Source organism: Pogoniulus pusillus, chromosome 9 (genome assembly GCF_015220805.1).
Source record: "Pogoniulus pusillus isolate bPogPus1 chromosome 9, bPogPus1.pri, whole genome shotgun sequence".
Lineage (NCBI taxonomy): Eukaryota > Metazoa > Chordata > Aves > Piciformes > Lybiidae > Pogoniulus > Pogoniulus pusillus.
Window position 1 is genome coordinate 33,674,956 of NC_087272.1, and position 19,908 is coordinate 33,694,863.

The window sequence follows — 19,908 nt, forward strand, 5'->3', positions numbered from 1 at the left end:
AGTCTTTTAAAACATAATTTGACACTATTTTAACACAGTGTGGTTTTTTTTCCCCTTCCTGATGGGTTTATCAAAGTTAGAGCTATTACAAACAATATTTCAGCTCAATTTAATCTTGATTTGCTAGTTAAAGGACTTTCATGTACAAACTTCACTTTTTGGCAATCTCATTTAAGAAATCTCTGCTAAAAATCTGAAATAGTGACAGTAGCTCAGATTTTTTGTTACCTAATAGTTCCTTTCCATCATAAGCAAGGTAATTTTGTTTCATATTTTAGCTGTGTTTTTAGGGATTGACCTCTTCTGATGGTTTTCTCAAAATCCTTATGAAATCTTCTCTTGTTGATTTCCTTTTGCTTTTTCTAATTTTTATTAGTCCTTTAGAAAGTGGAGTACACTTCACAAGAACAGAACTCATGTTTGATTTCTTCAGGACTAACATCTTAGGGTTTTAATGTTTTGAGTTTGAATTATTTCATTCATTTTCCTGCTGTTGGATAGCCAGCTCTTGGGTCAACACTTTGCTGCATTTGCCACTTCTAGTATGCAGAGAAGACTGAGAGGGGATCTAAAAAATGTCTATAAATATCTGAGGATTGGGAGTCAAAAAGAAAGGCACAGGGACAGCCCTGTGATACAGCACAGAAAGTCCCACCTCAGCATGAACTTTACTGTAAGGGTCCCAGAGCACTGAAACAGGCTACCCAGGGATGTTATGGAGTCTCCTTCCCTGAAGGTTTCAAGCCTTGTCTGGATGCATTCCTGTGCAACCTGCACTAGATGATATGGTCCTGCTCTGGCAGAGGGGTTGAACTCAATGATCTCCAGAGGTCCCTTCCAACCCCTGATATCCCATGATCTTCCTTACCCACACCAAGCCACGTTTGCATCTAGATCTGTAACACAATTGAAACATTTCTAGCAGGATTACCATTTCTACACAGAATTCTTTGGTTCCTTTTTGACACCATAAATGCTATGTGTCTGAAGTTGTTGGCTTTCCCTTGTACAGCTCTCTATCTGTGGTTGTGTCCCTAGTGACAGGGCTTGGCATCTGCCTGCCACAGCTTGGGGTCCTCAGCCTGGGTGTTTATCTGTCTATACCAAGGGCCAAAGCTTGTAGTGGAGTGTTAGTTTAGCTAAAGCCTGGAGATACAGAGCCCTCCATGAAACAAGCCAGCTTGTCTCTCTGAGGAGTGTGGTGGTGGAGTGGGAAGTAAAGTGGAATGCAGCAGTATCTGTCCAGTATTAATTGCCTTTGTATGCTTTAATTAAGGATGCCAAGTACCTCTTCCGCTTGTACATGGCACTAAAGCAATACAGAGAAGCTGCCAGGACTGCCATCATCATTGCCAGGGAGGAGCAGTGCTCAGGTGAGTCTGTTGGCTCTGATATGACAGCATCTCCAACACCACATCCTAGCAGTCCCTAGGATGCCATTATTTATAAAGGACTGTACTCAGAACTAAGGCACTTGCCAGTTCTTTTAATTATATTCAAGTTTCACTTTGAATTTGGAGTAGCCTTTGTGAAAAGATTGGGACTCAGACCTAGGTATGAAACACTGGAGGAAACAGCTACATTACTTATTGCATCCATATGAACACTGTGATGAAGTTCTCTGTGTGTTACTGGTCTGCAGTATCTACATGCATGATTTGGATATTGATCCTTTAGACTTAACACACATTTGTTTTTCTGTGGGAGATATGCCTAGGAGATGATTTCTGACTGGATAGGGCTGGGTGATAGGTTGGACTGGATGATCTTGGAGGTCTCTTCCAACCTGGTTGATTCTATGATTCTGTACCTGCTTACTTAGGCCTTGTCTTCCCCTCTAATAGGTACCTAAACTTAGGAAAGAATGAGGAGGGTCAGGGCTAGAAGCAAAATAGCTCTCACCTGCTCTGTTTGCTCTTCTCTGTGGCCATGGCAACAGCTCTCCCATAACATCATTTCCTTTAAGAAAAATATCTACAAGTAAAAAATGGCAGCCTCAGGAGCAGCCCAGGCACATTAACATCTGTGGCCTGCTCCTCAGCATTGGGTTAAGGAGTGGAAAAGCACTTGGCCAGCATGACCTCCACAGTCACAGCAGTGAACAGTCAGAAAGATGTTTTCCAAAACAAGAGATTCCAAGGTCAACCATACACCTAACACTGCCAGTTGCACACCATGCCCCCATGTCTTCTGTGTGTAAAAAAACATGCAACTGCTTGTGACTTTCCAAAGAAATTCTCATGCCAAGGTTTTGCTCCAAAAGCCAGCATCACTTCCTGAGCAGCTTTTGTGTGTGTCACGAGTAAAGAAATCGTTGTGAAGAATCCAATTCACTGTTCGATGTTGTTTGTTTAAGGCAACTACCGCAACGCACACGATGTGCTCTTCAGTATGTACGCAGAGTTAAAGACCCAGAAGATTAAAATTCCTTCTGAGATGGCTACCAACCTTATGATTCTACACAGCTATATCTTAGTGAAGGTAATCAACCCAGAAACTGGATTCGTGCCTGACTTGGCGGTCTCTGATTTATGGAGCTGTACGTATGGACACTCTGTAGGCATAAATTGCTTTGTTGTGTAAGTTGTGTCAGAGAGCCCAGGACAGTCCACAGCTGATTGTTCCTGCTTCCTTGGTTAGCAAATTTAAAAAGCAGTTTTTAATATTTCCCAGTTTTTAATATTGAATGTATTTTTAAATACCAAAGACGTGAAACTCTGCAGCTGGCTCCCTCCGTTTCTGCATTCGTACTTACAAAGATACTGTGCTGCTAGTGCTAGCATTATTTTTAAGGAGTTTGCTGCTTTTCTGTACATGACATTAAGCAGAGGAGCTGAAAGGATTTCTACCCATGGCCCATCAGGATACCCATCCAGCAGCAGTGAGGCAGGAGCTGGCAAATTGCAGTGGAAGGCCAGAAAGAGCCATTCTGAAATCCCTGGCCTTTTCTCTAGTGTGTGACACACCTCTGCGCAGTTCCATGAAAGAGCCATGGCTGTGCAGCTCCCGAAGGGTGAACACTAGGAGCAGGAGTTACTGTCTAAAGGCTGCAGCTAAGCTGATCTGTTTGTTGCGTTCCAGACTCACGTGAGACGAGGTGATCACATGAAGGGAGCACGTCTGCTTATCCGAGTGGCCAACAACATCAGCAAGTTCCCCTCACGTAAGTGCTGGCAGCATGACAGCTCTTCAGGACAGTTCATGAATCAGTGCATTAGCAGGTACCTGCTCCTCCTGCCATGCTAGAGCACAGGGCAAAGTGTTAAAGACAGTGTGCTCTGTCCTCCCGTGGACAGCTCCAGGATGGGTTCCTCACCAGCAGTTCCACCCATCCTCACCCACAGTCTCAGGCTCACATGTACTCACTGATTGGTTCTGTGACTATCACAAAATTTCAGTTGATCTTCTATTGAAAAATATTTTTTGGGTGCATGGAAAATGTAGATGAAAAATGCAAACTTTAAAACAGACCAGATCTGGGAGAAATGTTTCTGATCCAAACATTCCTGCTGCCATGCTTGAGCTTCAGGAGTGCAAGGCAGGGAGAGGTGAAACCATGGTTATCTAGTGTATAGCTAAAGGAATTGCAACATTGTCCAACTATGGGTCATGAGGAAGAAGAAAACTGCTGTCACTTTGCATAAATACATTCTTAGCCCTATTAGCTTAAAGATTTTCAACGTTAGTGTTGGTAAATAAATACCTGACATCACAGGATGTCAGAAACATCATTTTGTCATTCTCTTACAGACATTGTGCCCATTTTAACCTCAACTGTCATTGAGTGTCACCGAGCAGGACTGAAGAACTCAGCCTTCAATTTTGCCGCTATGCTGATGAGACCTGAATATCGGAATAAAATAGATCTGAAATACAAGAAGAAAATAGAAGCAATGGTCAGGTGAGCAGCATTCATCTGTACTTCCAAATGCACACACAAACAAGGCTTTATTTGTGTAAAGCCTAAGAGCTTTATCCTGCTTTCAGATTATTTCACTGCCTAAAGTATGGAAGGCTAGGAACCATTTCTTCCTCCTCTGAAAAGTGAAGGTTTTTCTGTTCCCTCAGATGCACTAAACTTTAGTGTCACTGTGCATGTAAAAATCTTCCAAAGCAGCAGTGGCATTGTGCATTTTGGCCACACAGCTCTAGGTAGCAGTGTACATGTAAACTTAGCTTCCACAGCACCAGCAGCAAGCTCCTCTGTGACAGACTAAATAACTAACGTAAAGAATGGAAGAGCAAGTTAAACAGATGGACTAAACAGATGGACTCTAAGCATATTCATCCTTATTTGTGTCAAGACTGGTTCCTAACTACTTTAATGTGATGCCTCCTAGTTTTCCTCTCAGATCAAGCCTTCTCTGGCTCATTGATGATTTTATAGATCTCTCTTTTTTCCTCTTTTCCCTGTTTATCAATCAGTCACAGCTTTTTAGGCCCTGAAGTGTCTCAGCTTACATAGCTGCTCTTTCATGGACACTGAAGCTTTCATGTTTTTTGGAGGGGGCAGACCTAACTGGTCTTTGGAGGGGGCTGAGCACCTCACTGAAGATGTGTGCAGCCTAAGGCGTTATATAGGAGTAGAGTGACTCTGTGTTCTACCCTGCTTGCTTTGCCCTGCTTTCATAGCATGTCTTACCATTGTGACATTCTGCTCCTAAGGTGGAAACCTTTTTCCAGCAGGCCTTGGTTTGGCATCGCCCCAACCTTGCATTTTCTTGTCACAGAGTTCTTCTGGACTTCTTCAAAGCCACATCAGTCTGCATGCTAGCTACAAGCTATGGCGTCACATTATTTGCACTTACATTTTATGAGCGTGCAGAACAGTTGCAGTTACTACAGATGTGTTCGCTGAGAACTGGGGATCCTGGTTTGTGTCTTTTAACCATTCTTTAGAAGTCATGCAGAGTTCTTCCTAAATGCCTGCTCCTTAATGTTTCTAGAACAGTAAACATCTAAAATACGGCATTGATGCTAAAAGCCCTGTTTGCTTGTTACAGGATCACAGGATGTTAGGGGTTGGAAGGGACCTCTGGACATCCTCTAGTCCAACCCCTCTGCCAAAGCAGGACTATATCAGCCAGTGCATATCACACAGGAATGCATCCAGGCAGGTCTTGAAAGTGTCCAGAGGAGCAGACTCCACAACCTCTCTGGGTAGCCTGTTCCAGTGCTCTGGGACCTTTACAGTAAAGTTCTTCCTCATGTTGAGGTGGAACTTATGTGCTGTAGTTTACATCCAATCCCTCTTGTCCTGTTCCAGGGCACAAGTGAGCAGAGGCTGCCCCTGTCCTACCTTCCTGATTCCCAGCCCTCCGGTATTTATAGACAGTTATCAGATCCCCTCTCAACCTTCTCTCCAGATGAAACAGCCCCCAGGGCTTTCAGCTTTTCCTCCTCAGGCAGTGCTCCAATCCCTTCATCATCCTTGTCGCCCTCTGTTGGATGCACTCAAGTAGATCCTTGTCCCTTTTGAACTGGGGTGCCCAGAACTGGATGCAGTATTCCATGTGGCACCTCACATGTTTCTCCTTACCGCAAAGTGGAGGCAAAAGATCAGGTCCTTGTGAGGGAAACAAACCTGCTCAGGCTAATAAAATGAAAAGTTGGACTTTCTACAAAGTATCAAGGTAACTAAGGCAGTCGCCTAATTATCCTCAAGGTTACTAGGCTAAACAGGAGAAGGGATCTCTTTACTGGAAAATGCACTCAAAGCTCTTCATCTCTAAATGTACCACAATTATGTGTTAAGGTCACATAAACCATCTGCTACACGTCCTCTCCCAGCCTGGTTGCCAAGATGTCTGGATCAGAACCCTCCTGACAGACACTTGGATGAAAACAAGCCTGCGGCAGGCAGAGTTGCAAGCTGTATCGTCCTACAAGCCTGGTATTGGATCCTCTTCAGTTCTCTGTGGTCACCCCTGCTATAAACACTGAAACAGAAAAAGCATTGCTTTATATTAGACACAGTGTAGAGGTCATGAGCTTTGGAAGCTTTCAAGGTATTACGATCTGCTACAGCTTTAAAAAGGTTGTGTTTGTTATGTCAAACTGATGTGAAGTGACCTACTTCTGAGCCTCCACAATTGTGATGAAGTTTGGGTGGCAGTTAAAAAGAACGTCCCAGTCAAATACAAAACAGCAGCTGGAAGTTGTGCATATAACTCCAAGTAGAAACACTTGTTTAAAACGTTGCTATTGATTTGTTCAAGTTCTAAATGCTGTCATTCACATTTGTGTCTGTCTTCTAGACGCCCAGATACAACAGAAGCAGAGGAGCCCACAACAGCCTGTCCCTATTGTGAATTCCAGCTCCCAGAGTGTGAACTTCTGTGTCATGGCTGCAAAAACAATCTCCCCTACTGCATTGCAACTGTAAGTACCTGCAGTGGCAGACTGAACACAAAGCTTTCCTTTCCTTGTGAAAATAAGCTCATCTTAAAGATGTTTGGTTTGCTGGTAGATACAAACCAGGTAGTTGTGTGGATTGATTCTGGGGTGGTTTTTTCCCCTCCAAGTCCCAGTGGAAGAGCCACTGCACAAAAGAGCTACCAGCACAAAAAAATCTTCATCCTGAGGTTGGCTGTTTTGTAACTGACACTGTTTTCACTAGGTACAAGTGCTTCCTCATACTAAAGAAAAATCAACATTTACTTGAGCAGGAATCAATGCTAGAGTTAACATTTCTTTATTAAAACTAGGTAATTAATTTTTACCAAGAAAATAGTCATTAAAATTCTCTTACTGTTTTTAGTCTATTGGTTTAGCAGAGCAAGGTGAGCAGTACAGTTTAAAAGTGTTATTATACAGAAAAGAGCCCAAATAGTTTCAGTACAGCTGTATGAGCCAAATGCAATGTACAGAGTTGCAGCTATGCAGTGTACAAATTCCATGACTGTTTCCCATTCAAGATTCTGCTCTCTTTGCAGTATCAAAAAGGTGAGAATTTGGGTTCTAGCAAAGCAAAGTCCTCAGACCCAGCAAACAGAGGAGCTCATTTCTGTGTGAGAAGGCCAGTGCCAGGCTCACAAACTTACCAGCAGCCAGTGCAGCCTCCTGGGGTTATGATGAGCTCTGGGGACAGTTTTTGAATGTCACATGCCAACACCAACCATCCCAGTGGATTTTACATCTCTAGACAGATCTACAGCCCCAACTCAAAGAATTTTCCAAGTTGCAATTCTATCCATTCTCAGTTTTCCTTTAAGAGAGGTTGTAATGAGAACACTGCAGAGCTCCTTCTTCTGGTTAAAGAATTTACAGAGCAGCACTGTTCTAGGTGTGAGGCTTTAGGTCCTCAAGCTCTTTAGAGCTCAGTTACTGATACTTGTTCCCATCAGGATTACAGCTGTGCCCAGTGTGCCAGCATAGCAAGTGTCAATTAATGGCTTGTGGCTTCTGCCTGCAGGGTCGGCACATGGTGCGTGAGGACTGGACTGTCTGCCCTCACTGTGACTTTCCTGCCCTCTACTCAGAGTTCAAGAGGTAAGTTGGGCTTTTGTTCTGTTGCAGAACCATCTCATTTGTTCACGTTTTAGGAGTAAAGCTGCACATTTGGTACCAAAAACCTGTAAGAGCTGGCCAAGAGTGAGCTCCCTTACTTGGTAGTTTCATCTAACATGCTTAGAGAACATCACTTCCAAGTGGATCAAAAGCTGTGCTCAAGGGCAAACACATCTGCAGGAACAGGAATGAACATGGGTCAGAGGGCTGGTGGAAGGTCTCAGCTCCTTGCATGAAGAAGAGACAAAACAGGGGTAGGAGGGGAACACAAGTACAGCAGCAAATCAAAGAGAATACCCAGTACTGGATAGAGCAGCAATCTCTTGCTCACAGAGCATCTGTGTGAGAATGCAGTTCAGGTGTCAGAGACCATAAAGCTGCAGAGATTACACATTCTACTACACACAGGCTCCTTTGTACACGGTTATATTTGCCTGGTTATTCTTTTACACCAGCATGTTACAGACTGAAAGTGTGTGTCCCATGTGCTCTGAGAAGATTGACATTGTTCAGCTTAAGAAAATACATGACTGCACCCCCTACCTCAGGACAGAAGATGGGGACCAGTAACGGCAGGTATGTGGCTGGTACTTACCAGAGCTCACTAGAGAACACCAGGAGTTGTTCCCAGTAGAGGAAATGTAGTGCTCAAGAGTTATCTTACTGCCCTGGTCACACCAGCATCACTGTCCTGCCCTCAGACATGCCAACAGCAGTTTTTGCTACTGTAATAACTTGGTTGTTAAATCATTCCAGTTGTGAGGCTTTAAACCTGTTCCACTCGATGTTGCACTGTCACCTGCAGTGTGTTCTGGTTTGGAGCATGTTGCAGAACACAAGATGTGTTTGAGCAGTGCAGACAACAGTCTGATGATCTGTGTGTCATCAAATCCTTCTAGAGAGCCACGAACCAGTGTTTAAGTGTAGGGAGTGACAAAGATGCTGCTGGAAAAGGCAGGTCTAAAATGCAGGTTACATGATCTTAGCCTCTGTTTAACAGCATGCAAGAATAACTCAGAAGAATGACACCACAGCATTGGCTTCAGATACTCCCCTTTCAGTGACAGCACTGCTCTGCCTGTCCCACACACCAGCATCCAAGACTGGACTTGTTAAATGAATGGTAACTGAAAATGAGTTAAAGTTCTTCGTTAGCTTTGCCATTTGAAGGCAGATCTACTGCTGCTGACATCTCATGTAAACACTTAGCTATCAACCAAAGTAATATACAAATTATCTACATCACAATAACCTTTGTTCTTCATGTGCTTCTGGTCTGAGAAAACCTTGTTCTTTGTGTTTCAGTGACTGACCTGCACTGTTTGCAGAGCTCACCTGTTGTCTGGCAAGAAGCAAGGACAGGCTGCATTACGCATCTCTTCCCCACTAGGATTTAATAACCACCATCACATCGCTTCTGGTTAGCAAGAGCCTGTAACTATGTAGCTTTTGATAAATTTTGTACTTTATTATAGTAATAAAATGGGTTGATAATTCTTACCAAGCAAAGACAAACCAAGGGGTACTCAGCATGAGTGCTAAAAGCACTCCCCCTGGGTTCTCTAATGCTATGCTTAAATACTTCTTGTTCATACAAGTTCAACAGGAAATAACCGTAAGTATTTCTTTCTGGGTTTGATCAAAACAACTTACACAAGCTCCAAGGTCTGGAGCTCAATCCCTCACTGCTCTTCTGTATCTCTAAACAAAAGCTGTAGGAAAAGCATAATACCTCCTGTTCATGAAGGAAAACTAGAACATAGAACATTCTGTGACCTCAACAAACATTTCAAGAGTCCTATGAAATGTTTTATTGTCACTTTATAGACTGCTTGATTTCTAGAATGTACAAATATGCAGGCTAGGGTTGGGTGTGCATCACCTGCTATTTACAAGAGTTCACCACACAACAGAGGATTGATTAAAAAAACCAAAGGAGTGAAGTCCTAGGAAGACTTTGCATAAATGCCCGGTAACTCAGCATCCTATTTGCACCCTGTTCATGCACCCCATGTTTGTTGCACAAAGATAGTCAGGGCTTGTAACCTTGTAGCAGGTTAAGAGTAAGTACAGCAGGGCACAGAGAGTACAGCAGCTATGTCACCTCTGTAAGAGGAGCATTTCAATGCACTTGTTCTACCTTCCAGACTCCAGCACTGGATCCATCTCGTGTTCTTGCCAGAAGTCAGATCGGCAAAGCTGTGTCCAGAGCAAGAATTTATTCTGGTTAATGTCTTGTTTTCTCTTTCCTTTTCCCTTCTTTTTTTGTTATTTCTTCAGTTTTCTCTCTTTTTGGTGGCTTGGAAGGCTTTGCCTTCTTTTGCTACAAGAGAATACAGAAGAGTTTAAAATCCCAGTGGAGCAGACAGTGCTAGAGAAAAAGCCATCTCTCTCCTCTCCCCCCTGCTTCTCAGCCAGGACTGCTTAAATACAGTGGAGAAAAGAGGATTTCCAATATCCATACCCAACATACAGGCCTGTGACTGCTCCTGACCAGTGGCACCATCCCCACCAACACCTAGAAAGTTTTGGAACTGGATGTGGCATTCACAAGCTCACACTTTGGTCCAACAGTCAAGCAGAAGCCAATGAACAGAAATAACTTAGGCGAGTTTTCCACACTACTACTAGTTACAATTTTAAAACTTGCTTCTGTCTCTTCTAGCTGCTGTGACTTTTTGTATTTAAAAAAATACTTAATTCAGATGTCACAGGTCCCAGAAAGGTAGCTAAAAGGAAGCAGTGTGTAGTTTATCCTGAAGGAAACTTAAGTTACCTTAATCATTGCATCACTTTCAACAGTATCTTGCTCATCCTCATCAGATTTGGTGTCTTCCACATTCAGGTCTTCACTCAGTTCGAAGGCCATGGCAGATGCTGACTGCCTCCTGGATGTCTTGACAGAGTTCAGGGAATAAGGAGTCAGGTGGGCCTCTCTGTTGTAGGCACGTGTGAAAGCTGCTTTGACCTGTGAAGATGGAGGGAAACACTGTGAACATCAGCTCATTAATTGTAGATTGTGAGCTTACCAACTCTTGGCTAGAGATTTCACATCTTTCCTCTGGGGAGATGTGACCAAAGGTTTGTAGAAGAGGACACTAATGCTATCTCAGAAGGACAAAGTATCTAAGAGTTGTATGGTGAAGAGTCATTTTAAGTGAGTCCCACACCACTGTCATATAGAGCAGGCCCTTCAGGTGCTTTTTTGCTTCAGTCTCCATTAATTTCAGCACTATTCTACTCCCACCTCATGCAAGCCACTTACACCAAAGCCACTGAAAACCTGCTGTTCTGGATAGGAGTAAACACCCAACAGGTTCACTTAGCAGCAGAGAAGATTCTCTTTCCTTCACTGCTTGACCTGGGAGAGTGGAGATCATGATTCAGATCCCACACCTGCCTATGTTCTAGCAGGGACCTTGCACCAGGTTAATGTCCCAACCACTGGAGAGGACCAGCTGGGTACTGGAGGAACACAACACACAGTACCCACAGGTGTAGCAGCTCAGCCTAGCTGGACTGTGAAAGATGCAAGCTGTAAAGCCAGCCTCAAAATGCAGTGCCCACTGTGCCACAAAGGCAAGCTGGCAAGCAAGGTAGTGCACAAAGGTGACACAGCTTGTAGCCAGGAGCTTGCTTGTGGTAAGGTCCCAGCTTTCCCTGTCCTGTCTGTGCCACAGCCACACCCAGCTCACACTGACACCAGGAACAACTGGGTAAGCACAGCCTGGCTGTCTTTAGGAGATAATCCCTAAAATCTTCAGTGCTAGTCTGACAGCTGATTTGCAAAGACTACTGTTAATTAAACACAGTTAATACAATCATTCATTGGCAGCTGCACCAACTTCAGCCCTCTGGCAGCACACCCATACTGCATCTGTTCTAGGTTGTCTTTTTAAAGATGCAAATGAAAAGATTCACTCATTAATTTTACCTTGGGATCCAACTTGGAGAAAGGGCTGGGGCTGCCTCCCCATGTGCTTATTTCCATGATGTTTTCAATATCTTCTTTCATCAAGCAGTAAGAGTCCATGAATGTTATGGCTTCTTGTATGCCATCTGCTCCAAGCTCCTTCAAGGGCTGGACAAGTGCATCCCGCAGGTATGGCAAGTACTCCATGTTCACTGTCCTCTTGCAGGTGTGGGTTCTGTGCCAAAGTGACAGCACTCAGTGACTGCAGTCACCATCTCTGAACACAAGTAACCTGTGGGGAGGCCCTCAAACAGGCTTATAGATTTGAAGGTCCCTTCCAACCCAACCAGAACATCTAGTTCCAACACCCCTGCCACAGGCAGGGACACCTCCTCCTAGACTAGGTTGCTTAAGGCCCTCATCCAACCTGGCCGTGAACACTTCCAGCCTTGGCGCCTCCACAGCTCCCCTGGGCCACCTGTTCCAGTGCCTCATCATCCTCATAGTGAAGATTTTCCCCCATCTAATCACAATTCAGCTTCTTCCAGTTGGAAGCCATTACCCCTTGTCTGTCACTCCATGCCTTTTTCAGAGGTCCCTCTCTAAACCCTCCTGAAGGCCCCCTTCAGGGTGAGGAATAGCTGCCACAGGAGTTAACTGCAGGTGGTACTGCACCATTCCCTTTGCCATTCCTGCACTAGAGATAACCAGTGTGAGGCACTCAAATACCAAACAGTCTGAGAGAACATCCCTGACTGTGAAACAGCTTCCATCCTGAACACTGTGTCCAGGTTAAGGACTAAAGAAGTGTCACAAACGACACAGGAGAACATCCACAGAATATAGTTCCAGTTGTACCAAGCACAGCAAGGAATTCATGGAGATGAAGGACACAAGTAAGCATCTGTGTGGGTATCAAGAAGAAGGTGGCGAGTGCTACCTGAGGCTCATGTGCATCGCCAGTTCCTGAATGATTCGGTCGTGCTTGCCTGCAGATGAAAATTTCCCCAGCCAGCTGGGAAAGACAGGAAACTGGGACATGTAACCTCTCATCAGCTCCCCCGGGAGAACACTTGCATAAATAGCCTGAAAAATAACACACAGAACAAGCTCAAGCCACAGTGGATTAGTCTCTCTGACACCAGGACATGCCACCCACTCATCTGCGTGGAAGGGGACAAACAGCTCATCTGAAGAGTTGCTTCTTGTTGGTTTCCTGTTCAAGACCTTTTAGCTTCATGGCTTTTATCACCCTATTTGTTACCATCCTCAAATATCTGGGAAGTTAGGCTGTGCTCTCAAAAACATTTAAAATTAAGTCTCTTCATTTCTCATTTTAGAGCACATTCAAATAGCTGATGTCACACTGACATCTGTAGCCTTCAAGAGACAGATGCAGTGAAGGAGCCATTCCCGGAGAACGTTTCCCAAATCTATGCAGAAGGAGGTACATTCCTAAACAGCTTACCTGTTTGGACCAGTACTAAGCAGGGGATGGTCCAGAAGACCTCCCAGGGTCCCTTCCAACTTCACCTATGATGCATTCTCTGATGCCAGTCATAACCCTTTAAGCACAGGTCTTGTCAATATTTCAGTGATCATTAAAGGAACACAGTGATGAAGCTTCAGAAGCAACACTGGCCTGGTGAGAGGCCAGGGTAGGAAGCACCTAAGAGTAGGTTTGTCAGAAGTGACGTGTGCCATGAGCCCCACTACTTCAGGAAGTGTGAAACTTCCCCAGGTTTCAGATTTCATTTCACAACACAGGGTGGGCTGCACAGTGTGAGTATGGGAATCTGCTCTAGTGACCGGCCCAAGAGAACACTGCATCAAGTATCATAAGTTACACTCAAACACCAATTTCCAGGGACCAGCCTTTGACACCAGACACCAAAGCAGTACATAAAATGACCATCAAGTGCTCACCTGTGTTGGAAGAAGGTTCCAGTTTTGCTTGCTACGAATCTGTCTGTCCACTATATCACCATCACATATACTATCAGCTGCTCTGCTCAAGAGCAGCAAGTGCTTCTTCAGGTTTCCTCTGGTAAAAATCAGAGTTGATTGTATTACAAAGCAGAACTAGCCAGACAGATTTCAGTCCTTACTTTTGCTGCCTGATATGAAAGCCTGTGTCGGGTTTAGGGTATGGAGTAACTCACCCAGCAGCAGCTGGTTTCACATGTACATAGTTCTCCTGGACAAAGAGAGGTGCTAGGGAATAATCATGGAAGAAGAGGTCTGACTTGTCTATGAGAGACATATGAGAAGTTTCCTCTCCTGCAGCAAAAACCTTCCGGACAACATCAAAAGGTCCCTAAGGAAAGGATATTTTTAGAAGTCAGCAGGCTGCAGGTCAACACAGACACTTAAGTCACAGCACAGTACCAACAAAACTACTGCAGAGGTGGTACCCAGCAACATCTGGGCTCAGCACTACAAGGCCAATGTTCACTGCTTCCTCCCCAGCACAAAACTGACAGTTTTGAGCTGTGTTTCATTTGTGGCACTGATGCAATTATCACTTAGGATGAGGAGAATGACCTTCACAGTTGCATCTTATGCAAGAGACCAGTGTATCAAAATGTATGCTCAGTCCTGGGTTTACTGCTCTTAACTATTTGTGGCAACTTTGACAGCTCCCTGCTTCTGGGCTTAGTCCAGAAGATGCTTACAGTCCCCAGTGATAACATCAGAACACAACAGTAAAAGCCAAGCTACTATTTTCCACTCACCAGTCTGATATCCTTTTTGGCTCTGCTGGCATCTGTTTTAGCCTCATCATAAGTCAATGATTTCTCTTTTGCACACCACATGTTAAGGTTATGTAAAACCTAGAGAACAATGTTTACAGTTCAGTAGCATAACAGCAGAAAAACTATGTTCAAATACTACACTGAAGTCAAGAACTTGACTTCAGTGACACCTTCTGGACACTGACCTGCCTGATGTCCTGATTCGCTGCCAGGATTATCTCTTGCATAGCAGGTGGTGGAATCTTTAAGCCTTCTTTAAAAGCAATAGACATCATGGCCCCCTGTAACACACGGTTGAGAAACTGTCACTAGAGAATCCCTGTGAATCCTTCTCCCTGCAGAACATGTTCACACATCTCTTGAAAGATCTTTATCATATTAGATCATTGTAAAGTACTTAAGTTTTCTCTTTCACACGTAAGTGATCCCTTGTCAGTGGCCTTCTTACCTTGATCTGCTCTAGACGAGGCCTCTGGAAGCGAAGATCAAAGCAGTAGTGGACCAAGGAACGCATCTTAGGATGGTTTCGATCATTACACATGCAGATGATGGGTATCTTTGTGTGCCTAATCAAACCAATCAGCTCCTGTGATTTAAACACATCACAGCAATTAGGCACCTCAGAGAAGGAGGGCATTGTTAAGTGTCACACCAAGCAGCATTACTGCCTTGGATCCTTGACAGATATAAACTAGAAAATTCTCCCTACTGTAATTAGAATTCCACACAGTGAAAGGCTCACCCCTGTCCTATATTTCCCACTTGCAGTTCTGTTCAGCTGCAGTAAATCTGTCTACCCACTTCATGTTTAGACCATTCTTCATGAAGCAGTTAGAACAAATGTCCAGAGTGGAGCTGTCCACCTGCAGAAGGAGATTCCTTTGTCCAAAGGCCACTGTGACCTGGCCTACACCCAGAGGGAGCACTCATTTTTCTGCCTGCACCTTGTCACAAACAATGCAGAAGCAGGAAGCTCTTCCCTATCCACTGAGTTCTGCAGTGAGGCCTCAGCATTGGTGGAGTTACCAGCAAAAGCTCTGCCTGCTCTAATGAAGCTGAAAATTCAGCTCAGTTTCATACTCCTGCACTACAGATGTCTACATCTGGGCTGAAGATCTGTGTAACCTTTGTTACTGAAGTATTGCACGTGAGCATAGGATATCTTCAGAAGCTAAATCAGGAGCTGGCAGGTTGTTTATTCAGTGTTCCTGTCTTCTGAAGAGAGCAACCATCCCAGTCAGGTCACAAACTTCCTACTGCAGGCAGCTGTCAGCTGTAGAGACCTGCAAATAAATTCATCTGCCCAGGAATAAACATCTAAACTGCACAGACCCAAGTTTATCACTCCAGGTTTCTTTTACAGAAGCAGTTTCTCCCAGCCTCAACCACTGGGTAATTCTCACACAAAGTGTATCAGGTCAGACTCTACTCTCCAGAGACTTTCTAAGGACCAGGGGTTGAGGACTGGCTTGAAGTAGTTGTGCTGTACATGGTGTGCACTCTCAGCAATGGCATTAGCTAGTAACTGTAGCAGTTTCACCTGAATCCCTCCTCTGTCTTCATTGCCTGCCATACCATCCACTTCATCCATGATCAATACATGCTTCCCGCTAACTGATGAGGATGTGCCTGGAAATGAACATGAACAACATGAGATGGGAATAAAACAGGGCCTTGCTCGGTGCTTTAGAGGTTAGGGAACCCCACCCTGGGCACCTGAGATGGTGGTGAACCTCTCACTCTTGACCACCACGTGACTGCATGAATCTACATTCACAGAGTAGACTATAACCTCCTGACATCTGCCAAAAAAGCAGCTCTGTGCACAACAGAAGAGCAACTGCAGAACTCTTGAGTAGCTAATGCAGGTTATCAACTGATTCTACTGATAGCGGGATTCAATTCTACAGCGGGAGAGGAAATACAACAGCTAATTAGTTAAGCTCTCCTCTTAAGAGCTGGGCCCCTCCACGTGGCGAGCAAGTAAAATTCCTGACGCTGTCCTCCTCTAACTAGACTGCTGCAAACAACAGACCTACCAGAGCAGAAGTCTTTGATGCTGGTGTTGTTCAGCGACTCAGCAACTACTTCCTTCAGGCTGCTCTTACTGCGAGTGTCACTGGCATTCAGCTCCACGTAGCTGTACCCCAGCTCCTAGCCCAGACAAAGCACACATGTCACTGACCCATGTTCTCGCTTCGAAAGGCTGTGCATAGCCTCAGTTAGCAGCAGTACTTCAGAGCTCTTAAAATACTGTTTTCACATAAACTTCATGGCTTTGATTCTTTCTCCCCCTTATCCTCCTTTTCTCTCACACTCCAAAAAAGTATTCACAACAAGGGACAGGACAGATACACACAAGAAAGAACTTTTAAGGAAGGGTAGGAGTAAGTCAGTGGCAGATTTAATTCCAAAGGATTAACAGAACTGCCACCAGGGATAGAAGCACAACTAGGAGCCAAGGCTGGCTAAGCTCTGAGGTATTTCCAGCTGCATATCAAAGTCTAAGGCAAAGAGTCAGAAGAAGCACGTCACATATGCCTCTGACAGCTGAAGGAAAGAGCTTTTAAAACAGCCAGGAAACAACACTGCTGCCCCAGGAGCCCTAACGCTTCACAACAGGGCTGGGTTGCATTCCCTGCAAGAACTTCAGCCCCAGCTGCTCCTCCACCAGCAAACTCCCCCTGCTACAGCAAGTCACAGTGCAGCATGGACCTGCACACAGCTGTTCTTGCAGCTTCAGCAACCCAGTTTTGTTGTCTTCTGCATAGACCTGAAGCAGCTATGAGTAAACAGGGTTGCAAATTGGAAGCAGAAAAGCATCAGCTTGTTGGCACAAAGTTGTAGGGCAGGGTGGAACTGGGAGTTACTCTATGCAACCCAGATAGTGAGATAAGCAGTCATTCCTGCCCTGCACAAAGATCAGATAGCTGACAATAGCTCTTGACCCTTCCAAGCCAGTAGTATCATATTCTAATAAAAAGTAAAAGAACAAAACTCTAACTTGTTACAACTACACTATTAATAGCTGAGCTTCAACGGTATTCCTTCCGCATGGAGTCCTCAGCTGATGCTCTTGCTACAATCAGTGGAACACAGTGTCCCAGCTAAGAGAGGAACAAATTAAAGTTCACATTTAGAAACAGACACAGCCTTGTCAACCTCTCTCATGCTAAACTAGCACCTGAATTTAGAATGAGTCTGGGAAACATACCCGTGTTAAATACAAAAACCATGGCCAAGTCTGCCACAGAAGCTTCCATCCAAGAAGCCTGCCTAGATTCCACTGCCAGTCAAACTTGTGCAAATATTCTTTGACCTGTGAAACTAGTATTGAATGCTCACAATTCCTGAAAGCCATTTCCAGTTGCTCAACATACGGTGGAATGTTTCTTTGAGAGAGACAGAGACACATCATTGCTACATTCTTACCCCAGACCTGATAAAGGGATCTAAACATTTCCTTGTTTTCACCTGCAACCCTGTTCCGAGCAGGTGGAGCCAGGCTGGGAGGAGCCCCTGGTCATGCAGGGATATTCCTCTGTACACTTCCCTTTGTATCCAGATACAGAACCAATAGTAAAGAGAAAGTGCTGGGAACAACTGTCAACATCAACTCACCTTACAAACCAAAGAAGCTGTAGTAGTTTTGCCAACTCCAGGCGGACCAGAAAGTAATGCTGCTTTAAAACCAGTACCATCATCTTTGCCTCCAGTTTTATTGCTCTTTGCTGTAACAGAAGATTGCAGGTTTTACCCAGGTATGTAGTAGCAAAACTTCTAAAGAGAGTGACCTCAACAGACTTCCCCTCATTTAAGGCTTGGTATGAATAAAAAAAATGCAAATAAATGAATACACATCTGCATCCTAACCCTCTGGGGAAAGGCAGCTTAAACCATTTTCATTTAAGGCTTGCAGTGACTCTAAGCCAGAAAATAGCCAAAGTGCTATTAACGCGATACAAATACTTCAGCAATTTCCTCACACCCACACCATAAAAATAACAAACCACCACCAAACACCCCAAACACACCGCCCAGAAAAACCTCACTGAGCACCATGGTTGAAGTGAAACCTAAATGCTGTTTTAAAGACAGGAAAAATACTGTCTAGAGGATGGCATGGACTTGTCAGGCAGAACCAACACCTCAGCAGTTCATCACTTCCCCACACCTGGCCAACTACCTGTGTTTTCACTATGGGTATGGAGAGGTTGGGACTGGGCAAGGTTTCTCTTGGTGAGAAAGGATTCCATAGGCTGAATCTCAGGCCATTTTTTAATATGCTAATGCTGAGGCTATTTTGTTTTCTTTTGGAGAACAAAATCACTTTTAAGACACTGCCACAAGATCTAAAATATTTTCAGATGCAGTTTTCTGTTCTGCTTTTTTAGTGGGAGGGTGATGAGTGAATAACTGCTTCAACTAAACAACTCATGCTCAGCTGCTGCTAAAAATGCATCTAACTGCAGCCTCATTCCCAGTTTCTAGAGCTGTTTTGCTATCTTAGAGACCCAAGCAGTGTGATTGGCATGGAAGAACACAAAAGTTAACCACACTGGTCACCTTGTCCATCTTCAGAGGTATTCCTGTGCCAATTCCTGAGCCATCGGAGTAGTTTGTTGGCACAGCTTTGCTCGCCCTGCTGTCCAATTATTGCCTTAAGAGACACAGGCTTGTATTTGTCTACCCATAGCAGTTTCTCTGTGCCATCTTCATCCATCTCAGAAACCAAGTTCTCCTTGGGTTTGGTGGCTTCTTCCTTCCCTCCAGCCTGCCACTTAAAGTCCATCAGCTTTCGAACAGCAGTGGTCTCTTTCTTGACAGATTTGACAGCATCTCCTTTTGCAGGAGTAGACTTCAATTTTTTATTATCAGCTTCACTTTTGAAAGGGCTCAAATTCTTTTTTCCAGCTAGAGCTTTCTGTGGTGTCCTTTTAGGTCTTGATTCTACTTTCTTTGCCTTGGGAAAATAAAGGTAAGAAAATGAAAAGGGAAATTAAGAAAAACCCAAAGTCACACAGTAAATAAACATGGTGCCTTGGAACAAGCATACAGGAAAGCTTAACACAGTAACAACGGTTAAAAACACACCACCAAAACACTGCAAACACTTCAAGAGCAGATCAATTTAAAATAAACCACTATTGAACATGATGCCAGCTGGTTCTGTAGCACAAGCCACAGAGAAGAGGCAGGAAGTGTTCTGGTCCTTCCAAGAGTAGTCAGTCCCTTTAGTGATTAGAAAATAGAGACCTGCTGCCTGTCAGTTTGGAACAAACAAGCCAGACACCCATGAAGGTCTTCCAAAACAACATTTCCAGAAGTGTTGAGGTCAAAACACAATTCAAAAGGGAGTGTAAGTAATTAGCTAGGAAGCTTTTACACCAACAGTGTCTTTACATGCAACAATTCATATCTAGCTATATCAGAAGTGACAAGGCAAGGCCTAGACCAAATGCACATCATGTCTAAGCTAAGAGACTTTTGTGACATTTTATCAGCCTCTACAGACTACATTTAAATTTAGGCTGGAGGTGAGGAGAAAGTTCTTCACTGAGAGAGTCATTGGACACTGGAATGGGCTGCCCGGGGAGGTGGTGGAGTTGCCATCCCTGGGGCTGTTCAAGGCAGGATTGGACGTGGCACTTGGTGCCATGGTCTAGCCTTGAGCTCTGTGGTAAAGGGTTGGACTTGATGATCTGTGAGGTCTCTTCCAACCTTGGTGAT

At 44.3% G+C, this 19,908-nt stretch overlaps 2 protein-coding genes across 3 annotated transcripts in view; one reads left to right on the forward strand and one right to left on the reverse strand.

Moving 5' to 3' along the window:
* The window catches only part of WDR19 (WD repeat domain 19), a 43,518-nt gene extending 34,526 nt beyond the window's left edge, over positions 1-8,992 (forward strand). Inside the window, exons 30-37 of one of the 2 annotated variants that reach the window (XM_064149151.1) lie at positions 1,277-1,373; positions 2,357-2,481; positions 3,082-3,163; positions 3,751-3,901; positions 6,258-6,381; positions 7,415-7,491; positions 7,965-8,085; positions 8,815-8,992. In XM_064149151.1, coding sequence (XP_064005221.1) covers positions 1,277-1,373; positions 2,357-2,481; positions 3,082-3,163; positions 3,751-3,901; positions 6,258-6,381; positions 7,415-7,491; positions 7,965-8,079 — 771 coding nt within the window. In that variant the 3' untranslated portion in view covers positions 8,080-8,085; positions 8,815-8,992. The remainder of the gene's footprint in view (positions 1-1,276; positions 1,374-2,356; positions 2,482-3,081; positions 3,164-3,750; positions 3,902-6,257; positions 6,382-7,414; positions 7,492-7,964; positions 8,086-8,814) is intronic. The other variant, XM_064149150.1, reaches the window with a different exon arrangement.
* RFC1 (replication factor C subunit 1) overlaps positions 6,679-19,908 on the reverse strand; it is a 41,836-nt gene continuing 28,606 nt past the window's right edge. The window contains exons 13-25 of the mRNA XM_064149157.1: positions 18,745-19,141; positions 17,800-17,909; positions 16,218-16,332; positions 15,719-15,807; positions 14,627-14,764; positions 14,364-14,459; positions 14,158-14,256; positions 13,585-13,739; positions 13,349-13,466; positions 12,363-12,508; positions 11,444-11,657; positions 10,286-10,477; positions 6,679-9,832 (exon numbers count right to left, since the gene is read on the reverse strand). Of these exons, the coding sequence (XP_064005227.1) occupies positions 9,737-9,832; positions 10,286-10,477; positions 11,444-11,657; positions 12,363-12,508; positions 13,349-13,466; positions 13,585-13,739; positions 14,158-14,256; positions 14,364-14,459; positions 14,627-14,764; positions 15,719-15,807; positions 16,218-16,332; positions 17,800-17,909; positions 18,745-19,141 (1,965 nt within the window). The 3' untranslated portion in view covers positions 6,679-9,736. The remainder of the gene's footprint in view (positions 9,833-10,285; positions 10,478-11,443; positions 11,658-12,362; positions 12,509-13,348; positions 13,467-13,584; positions 13,740-14,157; positions 14,257-14,363; positions 14,460-14,626; positions 14,765-15,718; positions 15,808-16,217; positions 16,333-17,799; positions 17,910-18,744; positions 19,142-19,908) is intronic.